The following is a 20,313-nucleotide window of genomic DNA, read 5'->3' on the forward strand; positions in this document are numbered from 1 at the left end:
AATTTACGCTTTCTTACCGCAAGGTTTTCGCTACTCTCTCCTATTACTAAAGGAGACCCCCCGACCCCCTCACCTCACGCTGTGGCACACTAATGAGTGTGGGCTCATCAGCCGCCCCGCAATCAGCGCACCCCCCCCCCGCACGCCGCTGCCGCTGCAACCGTTGAGCGCAGCCCCCGCGGCGCTCTCAGAAAATGGAGGCGGCCGCGGGCGGGCTGCGCATGCGGAGAGCCGCCCCGCGCCGGGCGGGCGGGCAGCGAGCGGGGCCGGGGCCGGGGGAAGCGCCGCCGGCTGCCTGTCCCTGAGCCACCCCCGCCGTGCCTCGGCATGAAGAAGATTTTCGGCTTCGGGAGGAAGAGGAAGGGGCAGCCGCCGCCTCCCGGTGGTGGCGACGCCGCCGCCGCCTCGCCCTGTCCCAGCGGTACCTACGAGCTCCGCCAGAAGGAGCTGGGCAAGCTGCACCGCGCGGCCGCCAGCGGCGACCTGGCCCAGGTGCGGCAGGGGCTGAGGAAACACGGCATCGACCAGCGGGACAAGGCGCAGCGGTAAGGGTGGGGCGGGAGGGGTCCCTGTAACCCGCAGGACCCCCCCCCTCGCTCCCCAAAACACGCCCCTGGGGCGTTGTCGGAGGGCGGCGAGAGGGCTGCAGCTTGCCCGAAGGTTTTCTTGCTTGCGAAGCCAGCGGTGGCTTCTTTAGGATCAGCGCGTTTCCCGGCGCTTGGTGCTAGCAGCTTGGAGGCGATCACAGGCTCCTTCAGCGTTGTGGTTATCGGTTGCCCACCTGAGGTCTGCACACTCCGCTGCTGTCGTGCTGTGCTGGGCGGCTTTCAGGGGATCACGGTCAGACCTTCAGAGCTGAAGGGTCCTGCACGCTCCTACGGGAGTTGCTCCAAAAAGTGGAAATAGTCGCTCTCAAGTGGCTGCTGCTGTTCCCTGTCTGTAGCGAGACATGACAGGTTCTCCGAAGTTTTGTGCGATTTACTTGTCTTCATCCTTTTTGCCTTGGCAGAAGCTATTTTTTTTTTTTTTTTTTTTTTTTTGTATAGGAGGCTTGTTAGCTGCCCTGTGAAGGGAAGAGAAGTATCTGCATTAAAAATTGCTGTTTCTGCATCACATCACGGTGTTTGTGCACCTCTCCTTTTCTGTTCCCAACTAGCCTGAGAGCGGTTGTGCTCCTGTCTCTCAACAAAATACCCCAACAGTTGTTTTTTTCCAAAGTTACTTGAGGCTTCCTAAATGCAGAGAAAGATCTTACCCACAGCGATGGAGTTCAAAAAACAGTGGACTCTTTCTCTCGCAGTTCTTGAGGAACTGCAGGATTTTTGTTGCACAATCTTCTTCTGTGGTATTCCATTTGTATGACAGTTATAAATGTCAGAATGGCGACATACTACTTTCCTGTAGTCAGGATTACGGTGTTGTGTCTGTTTTGCTAGAGATTACCAAAGGTGCTTTGATGCCTATGTGAGTTTCATGTTTGCAGTAGTAACCAAGCTAGCAAAAAGCAAAAGCAGGTGTTTTCAAAAAGCAAAGCAAAATATCAATATTCTTGCTAAAAACCCATCTCCTAGATCTCTGATATGCTTCTGGCATGTGAATGACCCTGTGAGGACTTAGAGGTTTACTTGCTTTAGACCTCAGATTCCCAGGCCTTGGTCTTCCGTGCTGTGTCATGGGTGCAGTTGTGCTGGAGGCAGTGACCAGAGTCTGGACACAGGAATCTGTTTGTGCAGATTCAGTTATACAGCGGAGAAAATGTCATCTTACTAAGCAAATGCTGTGGAGGGGTTTTCCTAGCCAGCTTCAGGCTTTGGATGTGCAACTACTGTTACTGGCAATGGAATGAGCTTGGGTATTTGTTCTGTTTCGATATTTTGAGACATGAAATTTGCCCTATCTGTGTACCACAGACTGAAATCATTTCTTCATCTGTCAGTGTGAATTTAATATGTCTATTTTTTTAGGACACCGCTGCATCTTGCTTGCGCAAATGGACATGTGGATGTCGTTACATACCTAGTAGAAAACAAGTGTAAGCTAAATCTTTTTGACAATGATAACAGATCGCCACTGATGAAGGTATGTGGAATGTGTTATCCTACTCAAAGTGGGGCTTATTTATTATATGTTAAATGATGGCTATCTTGCTGAATTCTTTACGTAAATCTGTGTAGAAACAGGTGTATTATAGCTACTCTTGGAAGAGGCTTCCCAGCATTGGGAATTTGCGGTATTCATTGGTAGAGTGAAATGTGACTGTTGCAATTTTTTTTCCTTGTATCATTTCCAGGCAGTACAATGCCAGAAAGAAAAATGTGTGGCTATCTTGCTGGAGCACGGTGCTGATCCAAACCTGGCAGATGCTAGTGGCAACACTGCCCTTCACTTGGCTGCCGCAGCTCCGAATGCATCTCTAGCAGAGATGTTACTTGAGCATAATGCCCATATCGATGCTCAAAATAAGGTAAATTTTGAGATTTGTTAGGGAAGTTCTTCCAAAGAGTTGCATTAATATTTCTATTGAAGAGTTTTTTGGTTTAGATTTTTAACTTGAATGATTTTTCTGCCCTTTCAGGAGGGATATACCCCCCTTATTCTTGCTGTTTTGGAACATCATGAAGAGATGGTAGAATTTCTCCTTAAAAAAGGAGCTGATGTGCATGCTCGAGATCAGTGTGAAAGGTGAGATGTTGGTGGATTGCCTTAGTCGTCTTCAGGTTGGACTGATGAGAGGCACAGGAAAATGAACACTGACATAGAAAGAGCCACACAGGAGTTTCCTGTGTGACTGCTGGAAGCAGGTCTACAGAAGGCCACCGACATGCATCATTGCATGTTTTCTGCATTGAAGATTGCAGGAAAGCATTGTTTGTGGTGGCCACCGTGGCAGGAGACTTGTTAGGAGCATTGCTGTTATGAAGGAAATGCTTTTTCAAATTGAGGAATAGTTCATATGTCAATGTAGGAGCTTTGTCTGAGGATCAAACAATTTTTTTATTCCCTCTCACATTTTATTGTAGCTAAAATACATTTTCTCTTGTTCATTTTAAACTAACGAGAATTTTTTTTTTGAGAGAGAGAGTAAGCAAATAAGAATTAAACTAATTGCAATGTCTGTGTAAAATGATTTATTTCTTATTATATTTTGGATGCTTCAGAACCCCGCTTATGACTGCTGCATCTGGTGGGGAGCTTAACTTGATAAAAGTTCTTCTTCGCTATGGTGCTGATCTTTCCCATAAAGACACTAAAGGGTGGACAGCTGAGGATTATGCTATTATTCATGGATATTCTAGGTAAACTTTTAACTTTATTATTAGAATTGTTAAGTTGTCAGTTATCAATGTTGGCTTTGGACTTTTCTGCTAACAGTACCAAGGTTTAATGGTATCTTGGGACAACTCTGTCACTGAGCACAGCTTCAGTTTTCTAGAATTTATTGCTCCCCTGTCTACTGCTAATTTGGAAGTTGAAGAACACTTCCACACCAAATTATGTTAAATTTCTAGTTTGTGTCGCTAAGCTCATACCTGGCCATTATAAACTCTTAAGTTTCTGTAACCTGCTGTTATCTAGATATGGAGCTTGACAAACTGTATTTGTAAATCCTTGCTTGACAAACTGGATCTGTAAATCCTGTTGTAAAAAAGAGGTTGTAAACTCTTTCCCCAAACCAGCACTATTGTTACTGTATTTCAATCCTCTTACCAGGAACCACACACCTTTTGTTTCAGAGGAGATCCAGCGATCTCCACTTCTGTTAATTTACTAAACAATCTTGCTGCTGTTACATTTAAGTGTTACAACCATGGGTGTTCATTCTTAATGGCAGTTATGTGTGCTTAAACTATGCTGAAAAAGTGTACCAAGCAGGAGTGAATTTCATTGATACAAATACGCATCTGTATAATAAACATGACTGTAGTATTTGGGTATGTAATAAGCAATGCAGTAAGTAGAGCATGCATTAACCTTAGTGAATATATCATAGAGTCATAGAATATCCTGAGTTGGAACGGACCCATAAGGATCATCAAGTCCAACTCCTGGCACCGTACAGGTCTACCCAAAAGTTTAAACCAACCTCAGCTTAACACCATTCTCGTGGGTCCTATCACTGGTGTTTGCAGAGAATAGGTCACCTGCCTCCCCAGTCCCCCTCGCGAGGAAGTTGTAGACCGCAATGAGGTCCCCCCTCAGCCTCCTCTTCTCCAGGCTGAACAGGCCCAGTGCCCTCAGTTGCTCCTCATACGTCTTCCCCTCTAGGCCCTTCACCATCTTTGTTGCCCTCCTCTGGACACTCTTCAACAGTTTAATGTCCTTCTTGTACTGTGGTGCCCAGATCTGCACACAGAACTCCAGGAGAGGCTGGACCAGCGCAGAGTAGAGCGGGACAATCACCTCCGATCGACTAGCAATGCTGTGCTTGATGCACCCCAGGATACGGTTGGCCTTCCTGGCTGCCAGGGCACACTGCTGGCTCATATTCAACTTGCTGTCAACTACAGCCCCCAGATCCCTCTCTGTGGGGCTGCTCTCCAGTGTCTCATCGCCCAGTCTGTACGTATAGCCAGGGTTGCCCTATCCCAGGTGCAGGACCCAGCACTTGCCTTTGTTAAACTTCATGTGGTTGGTGATCGCCCAGCTCTCCAATCTGTCCAGATCTCTCTGCAAGGCCTTTCCACCCTCAACAGAGTCCACAACTCCTCCAAGTTTGGTGTCGTCAGCAAATTTGCTCAAAAAAATCAAAGAGGATGTAGGACCTTCTAGTCCTACATCCAAATCATTTATAAAGACATTGAAGAGGACTGGCCCTAAAATGGAGCCTTGAGGGACCCCACTAGTGACCATCTGCCAGCCAGATGTGGCCCCATTTACCACATTTACCACATTTGAGCCCTGCCTGTCAACCAATTGCTCATCCATCGTATGATGTTTTTATTAAGTTGTATGCTTTTTTTTTTTTTTTTTTTTTTTAAGTTGTATGCATTTTGTCCAGTAGGATCCTATAGGAAACCATGTCAAAAGCCTTGCTGAAGTCCAAAAAGATCATATTGGCTGGTTTCCCTTGGTTGACTAGGTGGGTGATCTTATCATAAAAGGAAATCAAATTTGTTAGGCAGGACCTACCCCTCATGAACCCATGTTGGCTGGGACCAATGACTGCATTGTCCCCCAAGTGTGCTTCAATAACTTCAAGAATCATCTTCACAATTTTACCAGGCACCGATATGAGACTGACAGACCTGTAATTGCTAGGGTCTTCTTTCTTACCCTTCTTGAAAATTGGGACATTTGCCAGCTTCCAGTCTACTAGGACCTCTCCAGATTCCCAAGATTGTTGAAAAATAATTGAGAGAGGTCCTGCGATGACATCAGCCAGCTCTTTAAGCACCCTGGGATGGATCCCATCCAGGCCCATGGACTTGTACGGATCCAGGTGGAGCAGCAAATCCCGCACACGTTCAGGGTCGGTTGGGAGTTTGTCATTCCCACTGTCACGGACCTCCCGCTCAGGGCACCCAGGGTCCCGAAGCCCATCATCAGTGTTGAAGACAGAGGCGAAGAAGACATTAAACATCTCTGCTATGCCTGTGTCATTGTCTGTGAGACCTTCCCCATCAAGTAGCAGACCTATGTTTTCTTTGTTTCTCCTTTTTCTGTTCACATATCTTAAAAAAAAAAAACTTTTTATTGTCTCCCACAAACATGGCCAGCTTCAACTCTAGTTGGGCTTTGACCCCACGAATTTTCTCCCTACAAACACGAACAGCATCTCTGTATTCCTTCCTTGTTGTCTGACCCTCCTTCCAGGAGCTGCACGCTTTATTTTTTCACCTAAGCTCCAGTAGAAGATCCCTGGTCAGCCAGGCCAGCCTTCTGCCCCACCTGCCTGACTTTCGATATTTTGGAATCGCCTGATCTTGTGCTTCTAGGAGGCAGTGCTTAAAGATTGACCAGCACTGATGGACGCCAGTGCCTTCAAAAGCGGTTTACTAGGGGACCTTGCTGACTAGTTCCCTAGGCAGCCTGAAGTCTGCTTTCCATATATCCAAGGCTGAAGTTTTGGTGGAAGTTTTCCTTCTGTCACCATAAATTCTAAACTCAACCACTTCATGGTCACTATGACTGAGATGGCCGCCAATTGCCACGTCTCCCACAAGACCCTCTCTGTTCTCCAGCAACAGATCTAGGAGGGCACCTTTCCTAGTTGGCTCCCTTAGCACCTGCACCAAGAAGTTATCCTCTAAGTGCTTTATGAACCTCCTGGACTTGATTGTGTCAGCGGTGTGGTAATCCCATTTGATGTCTGGCAAGTTGATAATCCCCCATAAGGACAAGGGGAGTTGATTTCAAGGCATCTCTTAGTTCTGCATTGACGTTGTCGTCCTGGCCGGGTGGTCTGTAATAGACTCCCACTATGCCATCCCCTTTATTTGTTTGTCCCTTAATCCTTACCCAGAGGCTCTCAACTTTGCCATCACCAACTTGAAGTTCCACACAGTCCAGCCCCTGCTTCACATACATCGCCACCTCGCCTACCCTGCCTGTCCCTCCAGAAGGGCCTGTAACCATCTATCGCAGCACTCCAGCCAGGACTCATCCTACCAGGTTTCACTTATGCCGATGATGTTGTAGCTGTGGGACTGGGCCAAGACTTCTAGCTCATCCATTTTATTCCTCATACTGTGTGAGTTTGTGTAGAAGCACTTCAAATGTGCCTCCCTACACACAGCACCTTGCACAGGACCTCACTGGCACACAGTCCCTCTGATTGTAGCGCACCATCCTGTAGCTCATCACCAGCGTGCCTGGTTTTATCCCCTTCCCCCTCCGACTCTAGTTTAAGGCCCTGTCTATCAGCCCTGCCAAACCCTGAGCCAAAATCCTTACCCCTGTCTGAGAGAGGCCAGCAGGCCTCGCGTCACGTAGACCTTCCCGTGATTGAAAAACCCAAAGTTCTACCGGTTGTACGAGTCCTGAAGCCACGTGTTAATGTGGTGAGCCTGCTTGTCAGCATCGATCCCCCTTATCGGAAGGATAGAGGCAAACACAATCTGTGCCCCTGATCCTTTAAGTAGTCACCCTAGAGTGCCTTTTGATTGCTCTTGGACTTCTCATTGCTACCTCATCATTACCAGCAGCGGGTAGCAGTCGGTGGGCAGTACCAGGCACTTGACTTTCTTAGTGAAGTCTCTCACCCACGCCCTGGGGAGACAACAGACTTCCCTGTGGGTGGGGTCCTATTGGCATATTGGGCACTCTGTCCCTTTCAAAAGGGAGTCCCCCATGACGATAACCCTTCTTTCTTTTTTGACAGACGATGTAGCGATGCCGGGGGTATGTTGCCTTGCCTTAGGCACCCTCTCCAACTGGGATGGGCTTTTGTCTACTTCATTGTTCTGACGGTCGTGTTGTAGAGCCTCGTACCTGTTACATAAGGGTAGATGGGAAGGTGGGCAGGGACAGGGCTCGCCTACCACCCGAAACAGGAACCTGCCTCCATTCCCCCCTTTGGCCTAGGCCTCCTCCTGCAGCCTGGCAAGATGAGGGGACTTTTGTCTTCTGTGTAGCAGGAGACACTTGTGCTGTGGCAGGCTTGTGAGTGTCTCAGAGAGGGTAGAGTACACCTCCACCAGTCAATTTCCCTCTCTGACTCCCTGATGCTCCTGAGCCTGCTCACCTCCTCCTGAAGCTCTGCTACCTGGCTGAGCAGCTCTTCAACCTGGGCACACCTCCCACAGGCATACCCCTCACTGCTGCTGTCAGACACAGACAGGAGACTTGGGCACACCCTGCAGCCCAAGACCTGGAGGGCAGTGTGTTTCCCCGAGCCCTCTGTCTGAGTAGCCACATCAGTGACTGTGGCTGGAGAGGCCGCAAGAGATGTGGAGGCCATGGTTTTCTGCATGGTTGATACCATGGCCAGGCTCTTTGCAAGCAGGTTACGAGTACCAATGGGAAAGACTGCTGTGAAAGAGCGGTGAAGGCGCCCCCCTACTCGCCCTGCCTGCGCGAACTGCTGCGCCTCCCCCTGTTTGCCCATCCTGGTTGCTCGTGCCCTACGAGGGCTGCTGGGTCCTGGCAGCTCCCTTGGCTGCTTTGAGTGAAAATATGAATTAATTCATATTTTCATATGAAACATTCATATGAAAATATTCATATTTTCATGGCTTTGGATATATCTAGGTTGGATAGCGAGTGGCTGATACTATTCCATTAAGTGGTGTATGCAGGTATGTGGTTATTCTTACCAAATGCATTTCCTCTCTTTCTGTATATAGTCTTAGCAAACAACTGGCAGAATACACAGACTGGGAGAACACAGGAGAAGCTTCTGCAGGCGGTAAACAAAGCATCCCAGTACTTTCGACTCCTCACAGAGCAGGAGCTGCTGGCTTTACGTTGGGTGCACCTGCTGTGGACAGAGGAGGTAGGATATTTAACTGTGGTGGACCTAATGAGAAAAAATAAGTGGCCTTTACTTTAGGTGTTTTATATTGTTCAAGCTTCTTGTGCTCAGTGTTGACTTTAGTGGAGGCATCAGATGGAGTATCACAAGAAGTTTTGTGAATGTGCTTGTTTCTTGCTAGTTTGAAGTGCATCTTACCAGCCCTGAGGACAATTGTGATTTGTGTATTTAACATCAATTCATATGGTTGTCACCTTCAGCCCATCAGATCGCCCATTTATACAGGTTTTCCTTGCGGTGGGATGTGCGGGAAGAAAGGAGGACAAGTAAGGAACTTGGCTTTGTTTTTCAGGTAGACGCTTAGAGATGCTCTTTCAGATTGTGCTGTAGGTTCATCCTGGGCAGTTGGCTCACGTTTCTGTAGTAGGGAAACAGCAGCTGAGTTAGAAAGATGAATGGCTTGTTGATTTCCACTGAATTTGTATGTCTGTTTGTTTTAATAGTTTCACTTGTACTAAGCTCATTTTAGTGAGTCACATTATTTCTCATCTTCAGTTAGAATTGCTTTTGTTTAGGTGCTGTGGAGACACTTAGGAAAAATTGTCTTGGAAGAGTAACTTCATTATCAACAATTCAGTGTCTATGTATACTGTATCTTCTTGGACATAGTCTGATTTATAATAAAGAGGCCTTTCTTCCACTTTGATTAGTTTTATACCAAAAAAAAAAGTTAAAAGTTCATATAACTTTGTGATCCAGAAAAACAATTAAATTGCCTTGTGATTAAAAGAAAGAAACTCTTTCAGTGAGTTTGTAAAATCCAGTCAATGCTTATGAGCTCAGATAGTGCTAAAGGAATCTTAAAAAAAATATATATTTTAATACAGATAAAATTGTTTGCTTTATACTTTGTTTCTCACCCATCAGTAGGAGGGTTTATTCATTCTGTATTTTTAAGGGCTTTATGTTAGAATGATGTGTCCAAGGGGAAGCAGACAGTGTTCAAATGCAATTGCTCTTTTTTATTTTGACAATGTGTCAAAAAATATGTACAAAAAGTGTGGCTTCTTTTTTTCTTCTGGACTTTTCACAGGAAGGAGAACTGAATTTAGGGCCGACCTTTGCCTTTGACTTAGGAACAGTTCCTTTGATCTAGTCAGAGATTTGAAGTTTCTTCACAGGCTGTTTTTGTTTTTTTTTAACTTTGTTTTTTTTTCAGCAGGGCTTGATACAGGTAGTTTAATCAACAAAATACTGTTTTCACCCCAAAAACTCTGTTCCTACTTTCCACATTGTTTTGGAAACAATGTTTCCACATGTAGTTGGCACATTGTAATGTCTGACAGGCCTGTATTATTTTAAAATATGTGGCTTAAAAGAGGACTAGTATTGTGTAATTCCAAAGCTGGCATATGTGCAGAGAAATACAGGTTCTTTGATCAAATACAGGTTCTTTGATCAAATTTCTGGGATTTTCAATGTTAACCTTTATTCTTTTTGCTGCTTTTGCACTTCCTAATCGGAAGAGGAAATTGTGTAGAATGTTGAACAAGTCAGCATTTTTAAGCTCACTTGCTTATCGGAATGTCAGAACGTGAATGTTTTTATTAATCACAGACGGGTTTGCAAAAACCTCCAAATGAATGACTTCCAGCAATAGTGTATCAAGTGACGGAGATTTTAGATTTTAAGTTGGAATTTCTTTGGGGGAAACAATAATTACACAATCCATATTTCTAGTATGTCTGCGATGACAGCTTTTTTAACTACTGCAGCACGTACTACTCTGTTGTTCCTTCAGTGTTTCCATGAGTAGTTAAATTGTTTCTGCAGGGTAAAGTTCTTGAAAAATAAATGAGCACACCAGTGTGTTTTACATCTCCTGAGGTCAGGAAAAGTATCTTCTGTATCTCCTCTTAAGGAAACAGAGAGAGGCAGAAGGGATGAGAAAACATCTTGAAATCGTTTCTTAACTGTTGTATGATTTTGATAGTAGTCATTTTGTTACATCATTGCATGCATTTGTGATAAAATCAATATAAGTAGGACACCCTTCTGCTACAAAACAATACCTATAGCTTTGTCATGAAAGAATTTGGCTTAAGGCAGCTGCAATAACAGAACCGCATTGTTCAGTTACCTAAAATTTAAAATTTATTTGTAGGTGGGTTGGATAGAGCAAATGGACAGTGATTTTGTATTCCAAAACTTCTGTTTTGCAGTACAGACAAACATATACTCATAGTCACAGTGCATTCTCCCACTGCTATAGCTATGTCTATGTGCTTCTCATGTTTCTGAGATTTCAAATTTATTCTGATGTAATTGTTTCGTCTGTCCTTTCCATGCCTTTTCCTAAATGGATATAGGAATGCAACAGTCTCCTAACCAGGCACCAAGAACAGGAGAATCAAGGAAAGGTATTCTGTAGCATTTTAAGTATGGAACGTGTTGTATAATTCACAAACACCTATACATCATACATACTTACCGTCTTGGAGATCCATGCTTCGATGATTTGAGATCTATAAGTTAGATTTTAAGAGTTGGCTTGGGGTGTTTTCGTTTGCATGTTTTTTGTGCGAGTCTTTTATTACTGAATTCAATGTTTGCTTTTGTCACCAGTGATAGTATATCTTTTTATTTATTTACATTTGTTCTCATGGTGCTTTGAAATGGGCTTCAATGGTTAAAACAAGCAGTCCCCAGAGACTGGTTTTCTAGATCCTATTTCTGTGTCAGGGCATCAGAGCCTTGGTTTAGGTCTGACTGAAAGCTATGTCATGAACTTCTTGCCTTCTAAAGGATTGTGTGACCTGGTTTTGATCATTGACTATATTTATTATACATCAGAAGCAAAAGTTCAGATAATTTATTGAGCTGCTTTGATTAACTGTAACAGTACTAATGGAAAACACTGAAGTCACCTGTTCAAAGCTTATAACTGTTCCACCCTAACTATTTCTATGAGGCACGTTTCTTTTCAGCTGTATTGCATTGCCAATAAGTTCTATTCAGATCAGGAGACATGCTCTTCAGAGTTCTCACCTAAACTCTGTCGTTAGGAAAGACAGAACTTGTACATTCATTTATGGGCTACTGGTAGTGGAGATGTCTTCAGGTGTGATGTTTCTTGGTTGTTGGGTTTGTTTTCCCTTTAATAATTTTGTCCAAGACTTTGGTTTACTTGCCATCATATGATTTTATGGAAGGTCCCAGTGTCCTGTTTATTAAAAAAACAACAACAACAAACAAACAAACAACAACAACAAAAAACTTATGATAGTTAGCAATTGGTTAAAGAACTTCATGAATGCTGACATAGCTTCTGTGTGGAGATTAGGAGATTATATGTGCTTGTTTTTTCCTTTTTGTGTTGGGAATCAGAATCCTTTTATTTTGTCTTAGTTGTTAATAGTTGAGAGGTTGTAGCACTTCTCAAACTGTCTCCCTAGAGTGCAGATTTATTAGTACCTCAGTGACCTGAAGCATGTGCTATAGTACGCTCTCATCAAGTCTTCAAAAGATGTGAAATCTGAGGGATGTGCTTCAGCACAGAGCTGCCATTTGGAGGGACCTTGACGAGCTGGGGAAGTGGACTGACAGGCATCTTAAGAAATTCAGCAAAGGCAAACGCCAAGTTGTGCCCCTGGCAAGGAATAGCTCCTTGCTACAAAACGTGATGGGACTGCCTGGCAGGGGAGCAGTTTTGCTGGGAAGGCCCAGAGAGTCTTGGCAGCGAGCAAGCTGAGCATGAGCCTTGCCCTCAGGGTGCCCTGGCTGCTGAGGTCGACAGCATCTTGGGCTGTGTTAAGAGCAGCCCAGCCAGGAGACTAGGGAAAGTGATTCTCTGCCCCTACTTGGGACTTGTTACACTATCTTGATCCTGGGTTATAATTTTGAGCCCCCAGTACAGAAGAGGTTGATCGTTCAGCGGGGAGCCATCAGATTCGTTAGGGGCAGGAATACATGCCCTGTGAGGAGGGGCTGAGAAAACAGGGCTTGGTCAGCCTGAAGAAGAGGCAGCTTCAAAGGGGACCTAACAGCAGCTTCCAATATATATGAGAAGACAAAGCCAGGAGCTTCCTTGTGGTACATGACAAGAGGTATAAGTGGAAGCAGGAAAGTTTCTAACTATGTTAGAAGCGTTGCCATGATGAGGACAGTTAAAACAGGGAGGTTGTTCGGCTTTCCTCCTTGGCCTGACCTCAAATCTGGACTGGCTTTGAGGAAGCAGTTGGCTAAGAGACTTCCTGAGGTCCCTTTTGACCTGACTTATCCTATGATCCTAAGTGAGAGTTGCCTTCGTTTCACCAAAGAAAGTTTGAAGTATAGTATAATATGTCCTGGTAATGCTGCTTTTGTCTATTGTATACTCTTTTTTGGTGTGTTATAGAGACCTGCTGGTGATCCTTTTACCTAGAGATAAGCTTTAGGTCTTGACTATGCATTTTCATTTTTCTTTAAATTTTCAAAATAATCCATAGTTGAGTAAAGTAGAAAATAAAGTGTATTGTATGACAGTGTAAAGCACTTAATGTTTACTCTGCTTGTGGTGCGTGAATGTGTGTGTAGTATGAGTACTTTGAAGGTTCATCTACTTACTGTCTTCATAAACCACCACCATTTGTTAACTGTTCACAAGCTTAGCATAGTCACGCTATGCTGTTCTTTAGTTTAGAGATATTTCTTCAATGTAAGAGCCCAAAGAAGGTATCACCAATCTTCTTTATTATTATTATTATTATTTTTTAAATTCCATATTATTTGAAAAAGCAGGTGCTTTGGAAATGCTTTCATTCATGCTGCCTTGTATTAAATTGGCCCCAGTTTCATTCTGTTACGATTTGTAGTGTTGTCCATGTAAAATGTTTGTTTGTATTGATTAATTTTTAGCATGCCAAATCTAATATCAACATGTTAATTAATATTTGAACAGCAATAGATGACTTTTCCCAAGGAGACTCAATAAGGTGAGACTTCCAAAAATATCTAATGCTTACTTGAAGAATGATATGAAGGAGCTGCTATTCATTTTGCTTTGCTTTTTAAGAAGCTCTGAGAAAGAGGGGAATGACGACAGTTGGCATACTTCTGAGGAAGAAGAACTTGATTTTACCCCAAAGGTATGGTGCCTTTACAGGAAAATTGTTCTGTAGAATAAGTGATTTGAAAGCAAAGAAACTTTTTCCAGCCAATATTGTTTTCTCTTTAATAGCAGTCTCTGGTCTGACAGCATTTTTTTTTATTTATTTTTTTTGCTGCTGTGAGGTATGTTTTTTTGTGAAAGAATTGTAGCTGTGGCAGAGCATGCTGTAAAATTGTTGTTTGGGGCAAAACAGCAGTAGGTGAAAAGATAAGCAACGACATTATTTTAGTTGTTCTGGTTCATTTGAGTCAGATTTGCAGACCCTGAAAGTTTATAAGTTACTATATAACCTATTCTTCTCCAAATGTCGCTATTGTTTCCCCTAATTTATGTGATAGAATTCTAACTGATAATGAAAAAGAGCGTTTATTAACTGAAAATGTCTACTGAAACTGTTCAGCACCTGGTTCTCCATTCCTTCTCTTCAGGTTCCTCCAGTGCTCAATGAATGACTTGCTCAAATTAGTCTTTTTTTCCCCCTTCCTTTCTTTTTTTCCCTTCTTATTTGGAATGACATTGTATAGTTCTCACACTGTGTGTTTTTATTTTTTGAATGCTCGGGTGGTACTCTCTTATCAGCCACATGTGTTATCTCCTACTGTTTTTGCTAGTATTATGAAGGATTATCAGTTTCTCCAGTGATATCTGGAGCATCTGGTCTTTTGCGGTGGCATTCTGCAGTAATGAGGAAGAGGTGTATGATGGTGGTGAACTGGTGGGGTTCAACACACTCTGTGATGCCGGAGATTCAAGCGTGTGTAGTTTAAACATTATTTCATTTTCTTACATTGATTTAAATGGAAGTGATGTATTTTTCAAATAATGATTTTGAAATTTAGGGATCTTTTGGTAGGTGAACTTGCAGTGACTAATTTGTGTGTTAAGTCTAAGGAACTTTAAGAGTTACTCAAGTTATACACACTTAAGAGTAAGCATCCTACATATTACAAACATTAATTCAAAAACAGATTTTTAGACTTGTTATGCATGTAAATACAGTTTCAGAAAGAATTTGCTGAAGGGTACCTGAGGAGGTTTTTTTGAGGTAAAATAGTCACTGACTTGCATATGTGTGAGAGTTTGTGTAATTAGACCCATAGGATGCAGCAAGCACCTGAGAACTGTCAAAAGGACAGCCCAGTTGCATTTACTGTTCAAGATTTGATTTAAGTAAATGATTTGTTTTTAAAAACAAGATAGCAAAAAATAGATCAAATAATTCTCTTCAAATATATTTTTATTTACAGAAGCCACAGAAGCCAAACTTGACTCTGTTAATGAATGCTTCCCAGCAGTTCAAGAAAAACAGTAAGCTATTTAGAAAAGACTGCATGATATAATGTGATACAAAAGTAAACTAGCTGAGTAATTTTTTTCCCCCTTTAGACTATAGAAAGTGAGAAAAGTAGTAGTATAAGAACAGAGCACATAGTCATTGTAGGGCAAAATAAGTGAGATCATGAAAATGAAAATATTGAGTCCCTTCCTAAGCCTTTGTGCCTGATAAAGTCCTTCCTACCATCCTGCTTATCCACAGAAATATTAGGTGGTTTTACCTTGCTAGGCAGCTGAACTCCACCACAACCGCTCTCTCACTTCCCCTCCTTAGAAGAGGAGCGGAAGAAGAAAAGGAAAGAAACAACTCACGGGTTGAGATAAGGATAGGATAATTTAATTAAAGGAAAAAATAATTATTAAGGAAAAATTATTAATTAAACAATTTAGCTAAAGGGAAAAAAACGGAAAGGGAAAGAAGGGGCAAGGGGGGACAAACAACAAGCAAAGGGTTTGTGGAAGTGCACAGGAAATAAATTACTCTCTACTTCCCACAAATGAGCGATGCTTGACCACGTCCTTGAAGCAGGGCCTCAACGCACGTAGCCTATGGGCTGCTGCAGGGAAAGTTAACATCCCAGCCAGACCCAGGACAATCCCTTACCTGGCTCCTTTTCCAGACATTCCCAGATGACTCCTCTTCTATGCTTTAAGCAGGTAATAGGCCTGTTGCTATTTTTGTAACTCATTTGGTTCATATGCCTTTTTCCTTTTCTCATGCTTTAAGATGATGGTGATGGTTCTAGAATTGAAAGTCCTAAGTCACAGAAGAAAAACCTCAAACATAGAACACCATCGGATGCAAATCTGAACAAAGGAAAGTGTGGTGAACTGTTGAACCAAGATGTTTCAGATGCAAGCAACCTGGAAGAAGAGGAATTGGACGAGGAAGAAGAAGAGGAGGAAGAAGAGGAGGAAGAAGATGAAAATGACGATGGAGATGATGATGAAGAGTATGAAGAGGAAGAAGAGGGAGATCTTATTCAAGGTGAAAAGGAGGAGGAAGATCTGGAAGATGAAGAAACTCAGTCTAACAGCATAATGGAGGAGGAGCAGGGGCGTGAAATAGAACCTAAAGGAAAAGTTAATCAGGAATTGGGGTGCTTTAGAAATGTTAAGTATGAAGGGGAAACTCAGTGTGGGACTGGAAATGTTTTTGGTGATGATCAGAAAATACGTAAAGAACTTGATGAAAAGATGGAGGGATCTGTTGATGCTCCTGTATCTTTTATAGCTGGGTGTTATGAAAGGTTGCAAGAAAATATAACAGTGATATCTCCAAAGGTAATGAACAATGAATTATCTTATGAATCCACACCAAAACAAGCTGTCCTACAAAATGTAAATAATTTACAAACTAGACAAGAAACTTTGAACAAAAAAAGCGTGATTCAGGAGAAGTTACACCAAAAGGGTAACTTCTCTTCTGTAGACTCAGAAACAACAGACTGGAAAAAAGAGATCCCCCAGCCTCTCTCCGACAGTTGTGGTCTTATGGAGAAAAAGTCAGCTTTTGGTGATGGCTTTAAAAGTATTAATGGTTCTCAGTCAGCAGCAGAAAACACAAGACTTGAAAGTCAAAGACCAAAATCAGATATTTTTGAATATGTGGGTGAGGAAGATGCTGAAGAAGAGTATGAAGAAGTAGATAAGAAAGTCTGTGAAGCACTGAAACAAGAAAGTGAAAACATGCACTTAAATAGATGTGAAGAAAACACAAGGGCAGTGTTCTCCTCAAGCACAAAGGTAAGTATACGGGGATGATTGAATCACAAGTGTATTTTTAAGGGTAGTACAGGTAAGAAACAGTAAGCTGTATTCCTACAGATACTTACTGCATATATCTGTATTTCAGTGATCATCTTTTGATACTAAAAAGTGTTACTTCTAGCCAAACTAATTTCTTAGGTATAAGAATAATGCCAGACATTATTTTCAATATTTTTTGTGTGATTACAATGATCTTGAAGGAGAAAGACAAGAAACTTCATTTATCTGAAATTCGTGAAATTTCTCTCTTATATAACTGAGAACAGATGTTGTTTGTGAAGTGTTACTGCCATTTAGTAAAGTTCACAGCATGTTGACTGCAACTAAGAAAACAAAACAATGAAATTGAGAGTAGGAAGCTAGTCATTTTCTGGGGAGCAAGCCGGGGGAAAGAAGGAATGTGTTCCTGAATAATAGGATTTAAATAAAGCTGGGGTTGGACTGACATGAGGAAGTGCTTTTCAGAGGCTTTTCAGAACTAGAGATGAAGTTTATGACACGAGGCATTGCTGTTTAATCATGCACATTCCCACTAGAAACCTGAAGGCCTTTTGGAGACTTTTGAGCTTTGCTTTACTTTTGTCTTACACAAGAAAAACATTTTCCAAGTTGTCAGTGGATGTTGAAGAAGATGCTTGTTTCTGTTCTTTCCAGCTGTTTTGGTCTGTCTCTTTTAGGAAGAGTTACTTAAGTGGGAAGAAGAGGAGAAGGAAGATGCTTGTGGAGAGGTACAAACTGCAGCTATTGAGGGTGTGAAAAATTCTGTTCATAGCAATACCCATCAAGACCATAATGCTTCAGAAGACACAGCTGCTGAGAAAAGTGAGTTAATTAAATATTGATCCCAGTTGTTCCTCTCTAAGTATTAACGTGCCGTAAATGAACTGAAATGGTGATTTGGTGATCGACTTTCAGAGGTGATAAATTCTCTTGTTGGTTGTGATTTCTAGTGGGCAGTGGCAGAGGAAGGCAGCAGCTTGTTATCCTTTTCATTCATTCTTACAGAGCACAAAACATGGTGTTGGATTCCAAATTAATTCTATAGGAAGCAAGTGCTGTTCTTGCTTTTGTTGCTGTATTCTCCCTGAAGTGGTCTGAATAAGACAAGTAGAGAGAAACTGGTGTGTCTTGGGTGTGACAATAGTTATTTCCCTTTCTGGCCTGTACTACCATGTTGAAAAGCTGTGATTGCTCTTGGCTGAAGCCTGGGAAAGACTTTGGAGTCAAGCTGTGAGAAAATTGTTCTGCTACAGTGCTTCACCTTGTTCAGTTTTAAAAATATAGGAGGTCTCCCAGTGCCAATCCTTTGTGTGCTTGAGAGCATTACCAGCTTATACAGAGTGCTCACCTCAGGGTTTTGGAGCAGGAGAAGACACTGGTTCCATTGTCTGTCTCCTGAGCATAACTTGATGCAGTAGATGTTTTCAGAGCATGTGTAACTGCTGATCAGGTTCTACACAGAGGACCTGGCAGAAGCTAATGCTCTGAAGGTGGTGTGCCTAAATGTGAAACTCCGGACCTGTAGGTAAGAGAGAAGACCCAAGCTCTGCATCCTGCAGTTCCTGAACATTTCCCAAATACGTGCGAGGCATAGTTTGTAGCTTTGTCAGCTGTCATGCTTAAGCATCTTCTGCTTGAAAGGAAATACGAGGAGTAAAGAGAACACTGTGATGTGACTGTGTATGAAGATACCATTGAATATAACTCATTTCTTATTTTCTCCTCTGCAGAAGAACTGTTACTCATTCAGATGCAGGGTTTGACTGATGGGGAAAAGTGGAGTGCAATAAATGTCACAGCATCTCTCTTTGTCCACCCTTTGTAGGTGCCTTGCCAGTTCTAGGAGCAGAGCAAGAGGAGGAAGCTGAATCTCCCTGGGATTCTGAGGTACTTTCTCTGAAAGATGTAGTGGTCCCAGTGGGGGGAAGGTCATATCCAGAGCTTGTGTTTGAATTTGTCGCTGCCATTGATGAGGCTTGTTTACTTCTTGTCGCTTCAGCTGTATGTTTGTAACTAGAGGTCCTTGAAATGCTTGTGCTCTAGGCTTTCTAGTTAGAATCAGGACAAAAGTAGATCAAGCTAATGATGTGGGCATTCTAGTAGCTGGCCATTGAGTTTGATGTCTAGTACAATATCGAGAAAGTGAAGTTTTCTGCTACTTAAAATCTTGTGAGCTTCTCAAAAGGGCTGGTGGTGTGAAGATTGTATTTGTTCTGTTGTTGTTTTGTTTTGTTTGTTTGTTTGTTTACCATACATCTCTATTCTGCTGCCCCAGTCAGTGTTAAACGGTTGCCCCTACTGTCTGCAACCTAGACACCTAGATTTTTCTGTAGGGAACCCTTATCTTTTTAGGTATACTTCATCCTTTTTAGAAAGTCATTTTCAATAGATACCAAATGAGCTGGCTGTATGTGTCCCTTCTGTCTGTGGTAATTGGCTAGACAAAAGAGCAGGGTCTGTAGCTAACCCCCTCTGGCTTTTCTTGTGAGGAAAAATGAATTCCTCCCCACCTCCTTCCTTAAAAAATATTAGACTAACGTTTTTAAGATAATGTTAATCTCTGTTAACTTTGCCTTGTTAGTCTTTATTCAACCCAAATTTTTGCTTCATTTTTGCAGCATAGTGGTGAACTCACTCACCACTGCAGGATACATGCTCCAGGAACATAAGCTCCAACTTGAATGTCAGGCACAAGTTTGGTACAAATGTTGGATCGCCTCAGAGCTGCAGTTACTCATTTGCAATCCACATCTTGATTTCCAATGTTAATTCTCTTTTGTGGCCATTCTGTTTAAGGATTATCAGTGTTACAGGATAGTTTAGATGAGTTATAAGTGGGTTTGTTTAGCCAAAGATCTGAAAATACACACTACTGCTGTGACTTTTCCATTGTGTGCTATGCATTGATGTGTCCTTTACAAGACTTCAATTACAAAAACCTTTTGATACACTTGATATCATGTTATGCACATTGGCTGAGTGGCAGCTTTTTTCATGGAAATAAGTGGGGGGAAAAAAGTTTGTACCAATTGTCTTGCATGTGTTCTAGATTATACAGACAGATTCTGACAGTCTGAGAAAAGTGTCGCCTGGTGTGTTGCTCCCAGCTGCAGATGAACATGGAGCATGCTTGCAGAGTGTTTCAGTGGAGCGCAACAATGGTAACTTTCTGGTGGATTGTGTTTGTAAGCATTTGTAGACTGAAGTGAACTTTTACCAGTGTCTTCCTTAGGAGTGCTGTTATGCTGTGGCTACGTGCCATAGCAATGAGGAAGTGCTTGGTACTTGTTAATTAACACCAGTTAATGCAGCACTTGACGGCCTGTTTGATTAGTAAAGGAATTTCTTGTGTGCATTATGTGTGTTCTTTGGACATGTATATTTTGGTTTCAGGTTGTTGCTTACAGTAATAAAAGTGTGTGTAGTTTGGGACTGATCTGTCAGAACACTTAGACGTTCTTGGATAATAACGCAGCAGAAGAAATATCACCTGGACAAGCACATTTTTTTTGTAGCTTAATTTATGATAGGTTTATGTTGTGCTTTGTCTAGGAGCTAAAATGTGATGAAAAGTTCAGGTTCTGTTCCTCACGATTTCTTCCTGTAGCTTGTGAAATTTGCCTTTTGACCATCTTGAGTGTAGAAC

The 20,313-nt window shown here is 42.5% G+C and overlaps 1 protein-coding gene across 9 annotated transcripts in view; it reads left to right on the forward strand.

Moving 5' to 3' along the window:
• Positions 1-280: 280 nt before the first annotated feature.
• Positions 281-20,313, forward strand: part of ANKRD26 (ankyrin repeat domain containing 26) — a 58,857-nt gene continuing 38,824 nt past the window's right edge. For 5 of the 9 annotated variants that reach the window (XM_082784896.1, XM_082784899.1, XM_082784898.1 and 2 more), the window contains exons 1-13: positions 281-545; positions 1,965-2,079; positions 2,291-2,464; positions 2,576-2,682; positions 3,159-3,296; positions 8,286-8,434; positions 13,353-13,386; positions 13,467-13,539; positions 14,810-14,870; positions 15,625-16,643; positions 17,345-17,489; positions 18,493-18,554; positions 19,717-19,828. In XM_082784896.1, coding sequence (XP_082641022.1) covers positions 328-545; positions 1,965-2,079; positions 2,291-2,464; positions 2,576-2,682; positions 3,159-3,296; positions 8,286-8,434; positions 13,353-13,386; positions 13,467-13,539; positions 14,810-14,870; positions 15,625-16,643; positions 17,345-17,489; positions 18,493-18,554; positions 19,717-19,828 — 2,407 coding nt within the window. In that variant the 5' untranslated portion in view covers positions 281-327. Of the gene's footprint in view, positions 546-1,964; positions 2,080-2,290; positions 2,465-2,575; positions 2,683-3,158; positions 3,297-8,285; positions 8,435-10,690; positions 10,834-13,352; positions 13,387-13,466; positions 13,540-14,809; positions 14,871-15,624; positions 16,644-17,344; positions 17,490-18,492; positions 18,555-19,716; positions 19,829-20,313 lie in introns of those variants that run through there. The other 4 variants (XM_082784897.1, XM_082784900.1, XM_082784901.1 and 1 more) reach the window with 4 other exon arrangements.

The sequence above is a fragment of the Aythya marila genome (genome assembly GCF_965140915.1).
Source record: "Aythya marila genome assembly, chromosome: 1".
Classification (NCBI taxonomy): Eukaryota; Metazoa; Chordata; class Aves; order Anseriformes; family Anatidae; genus Aythya; species Aythya marila.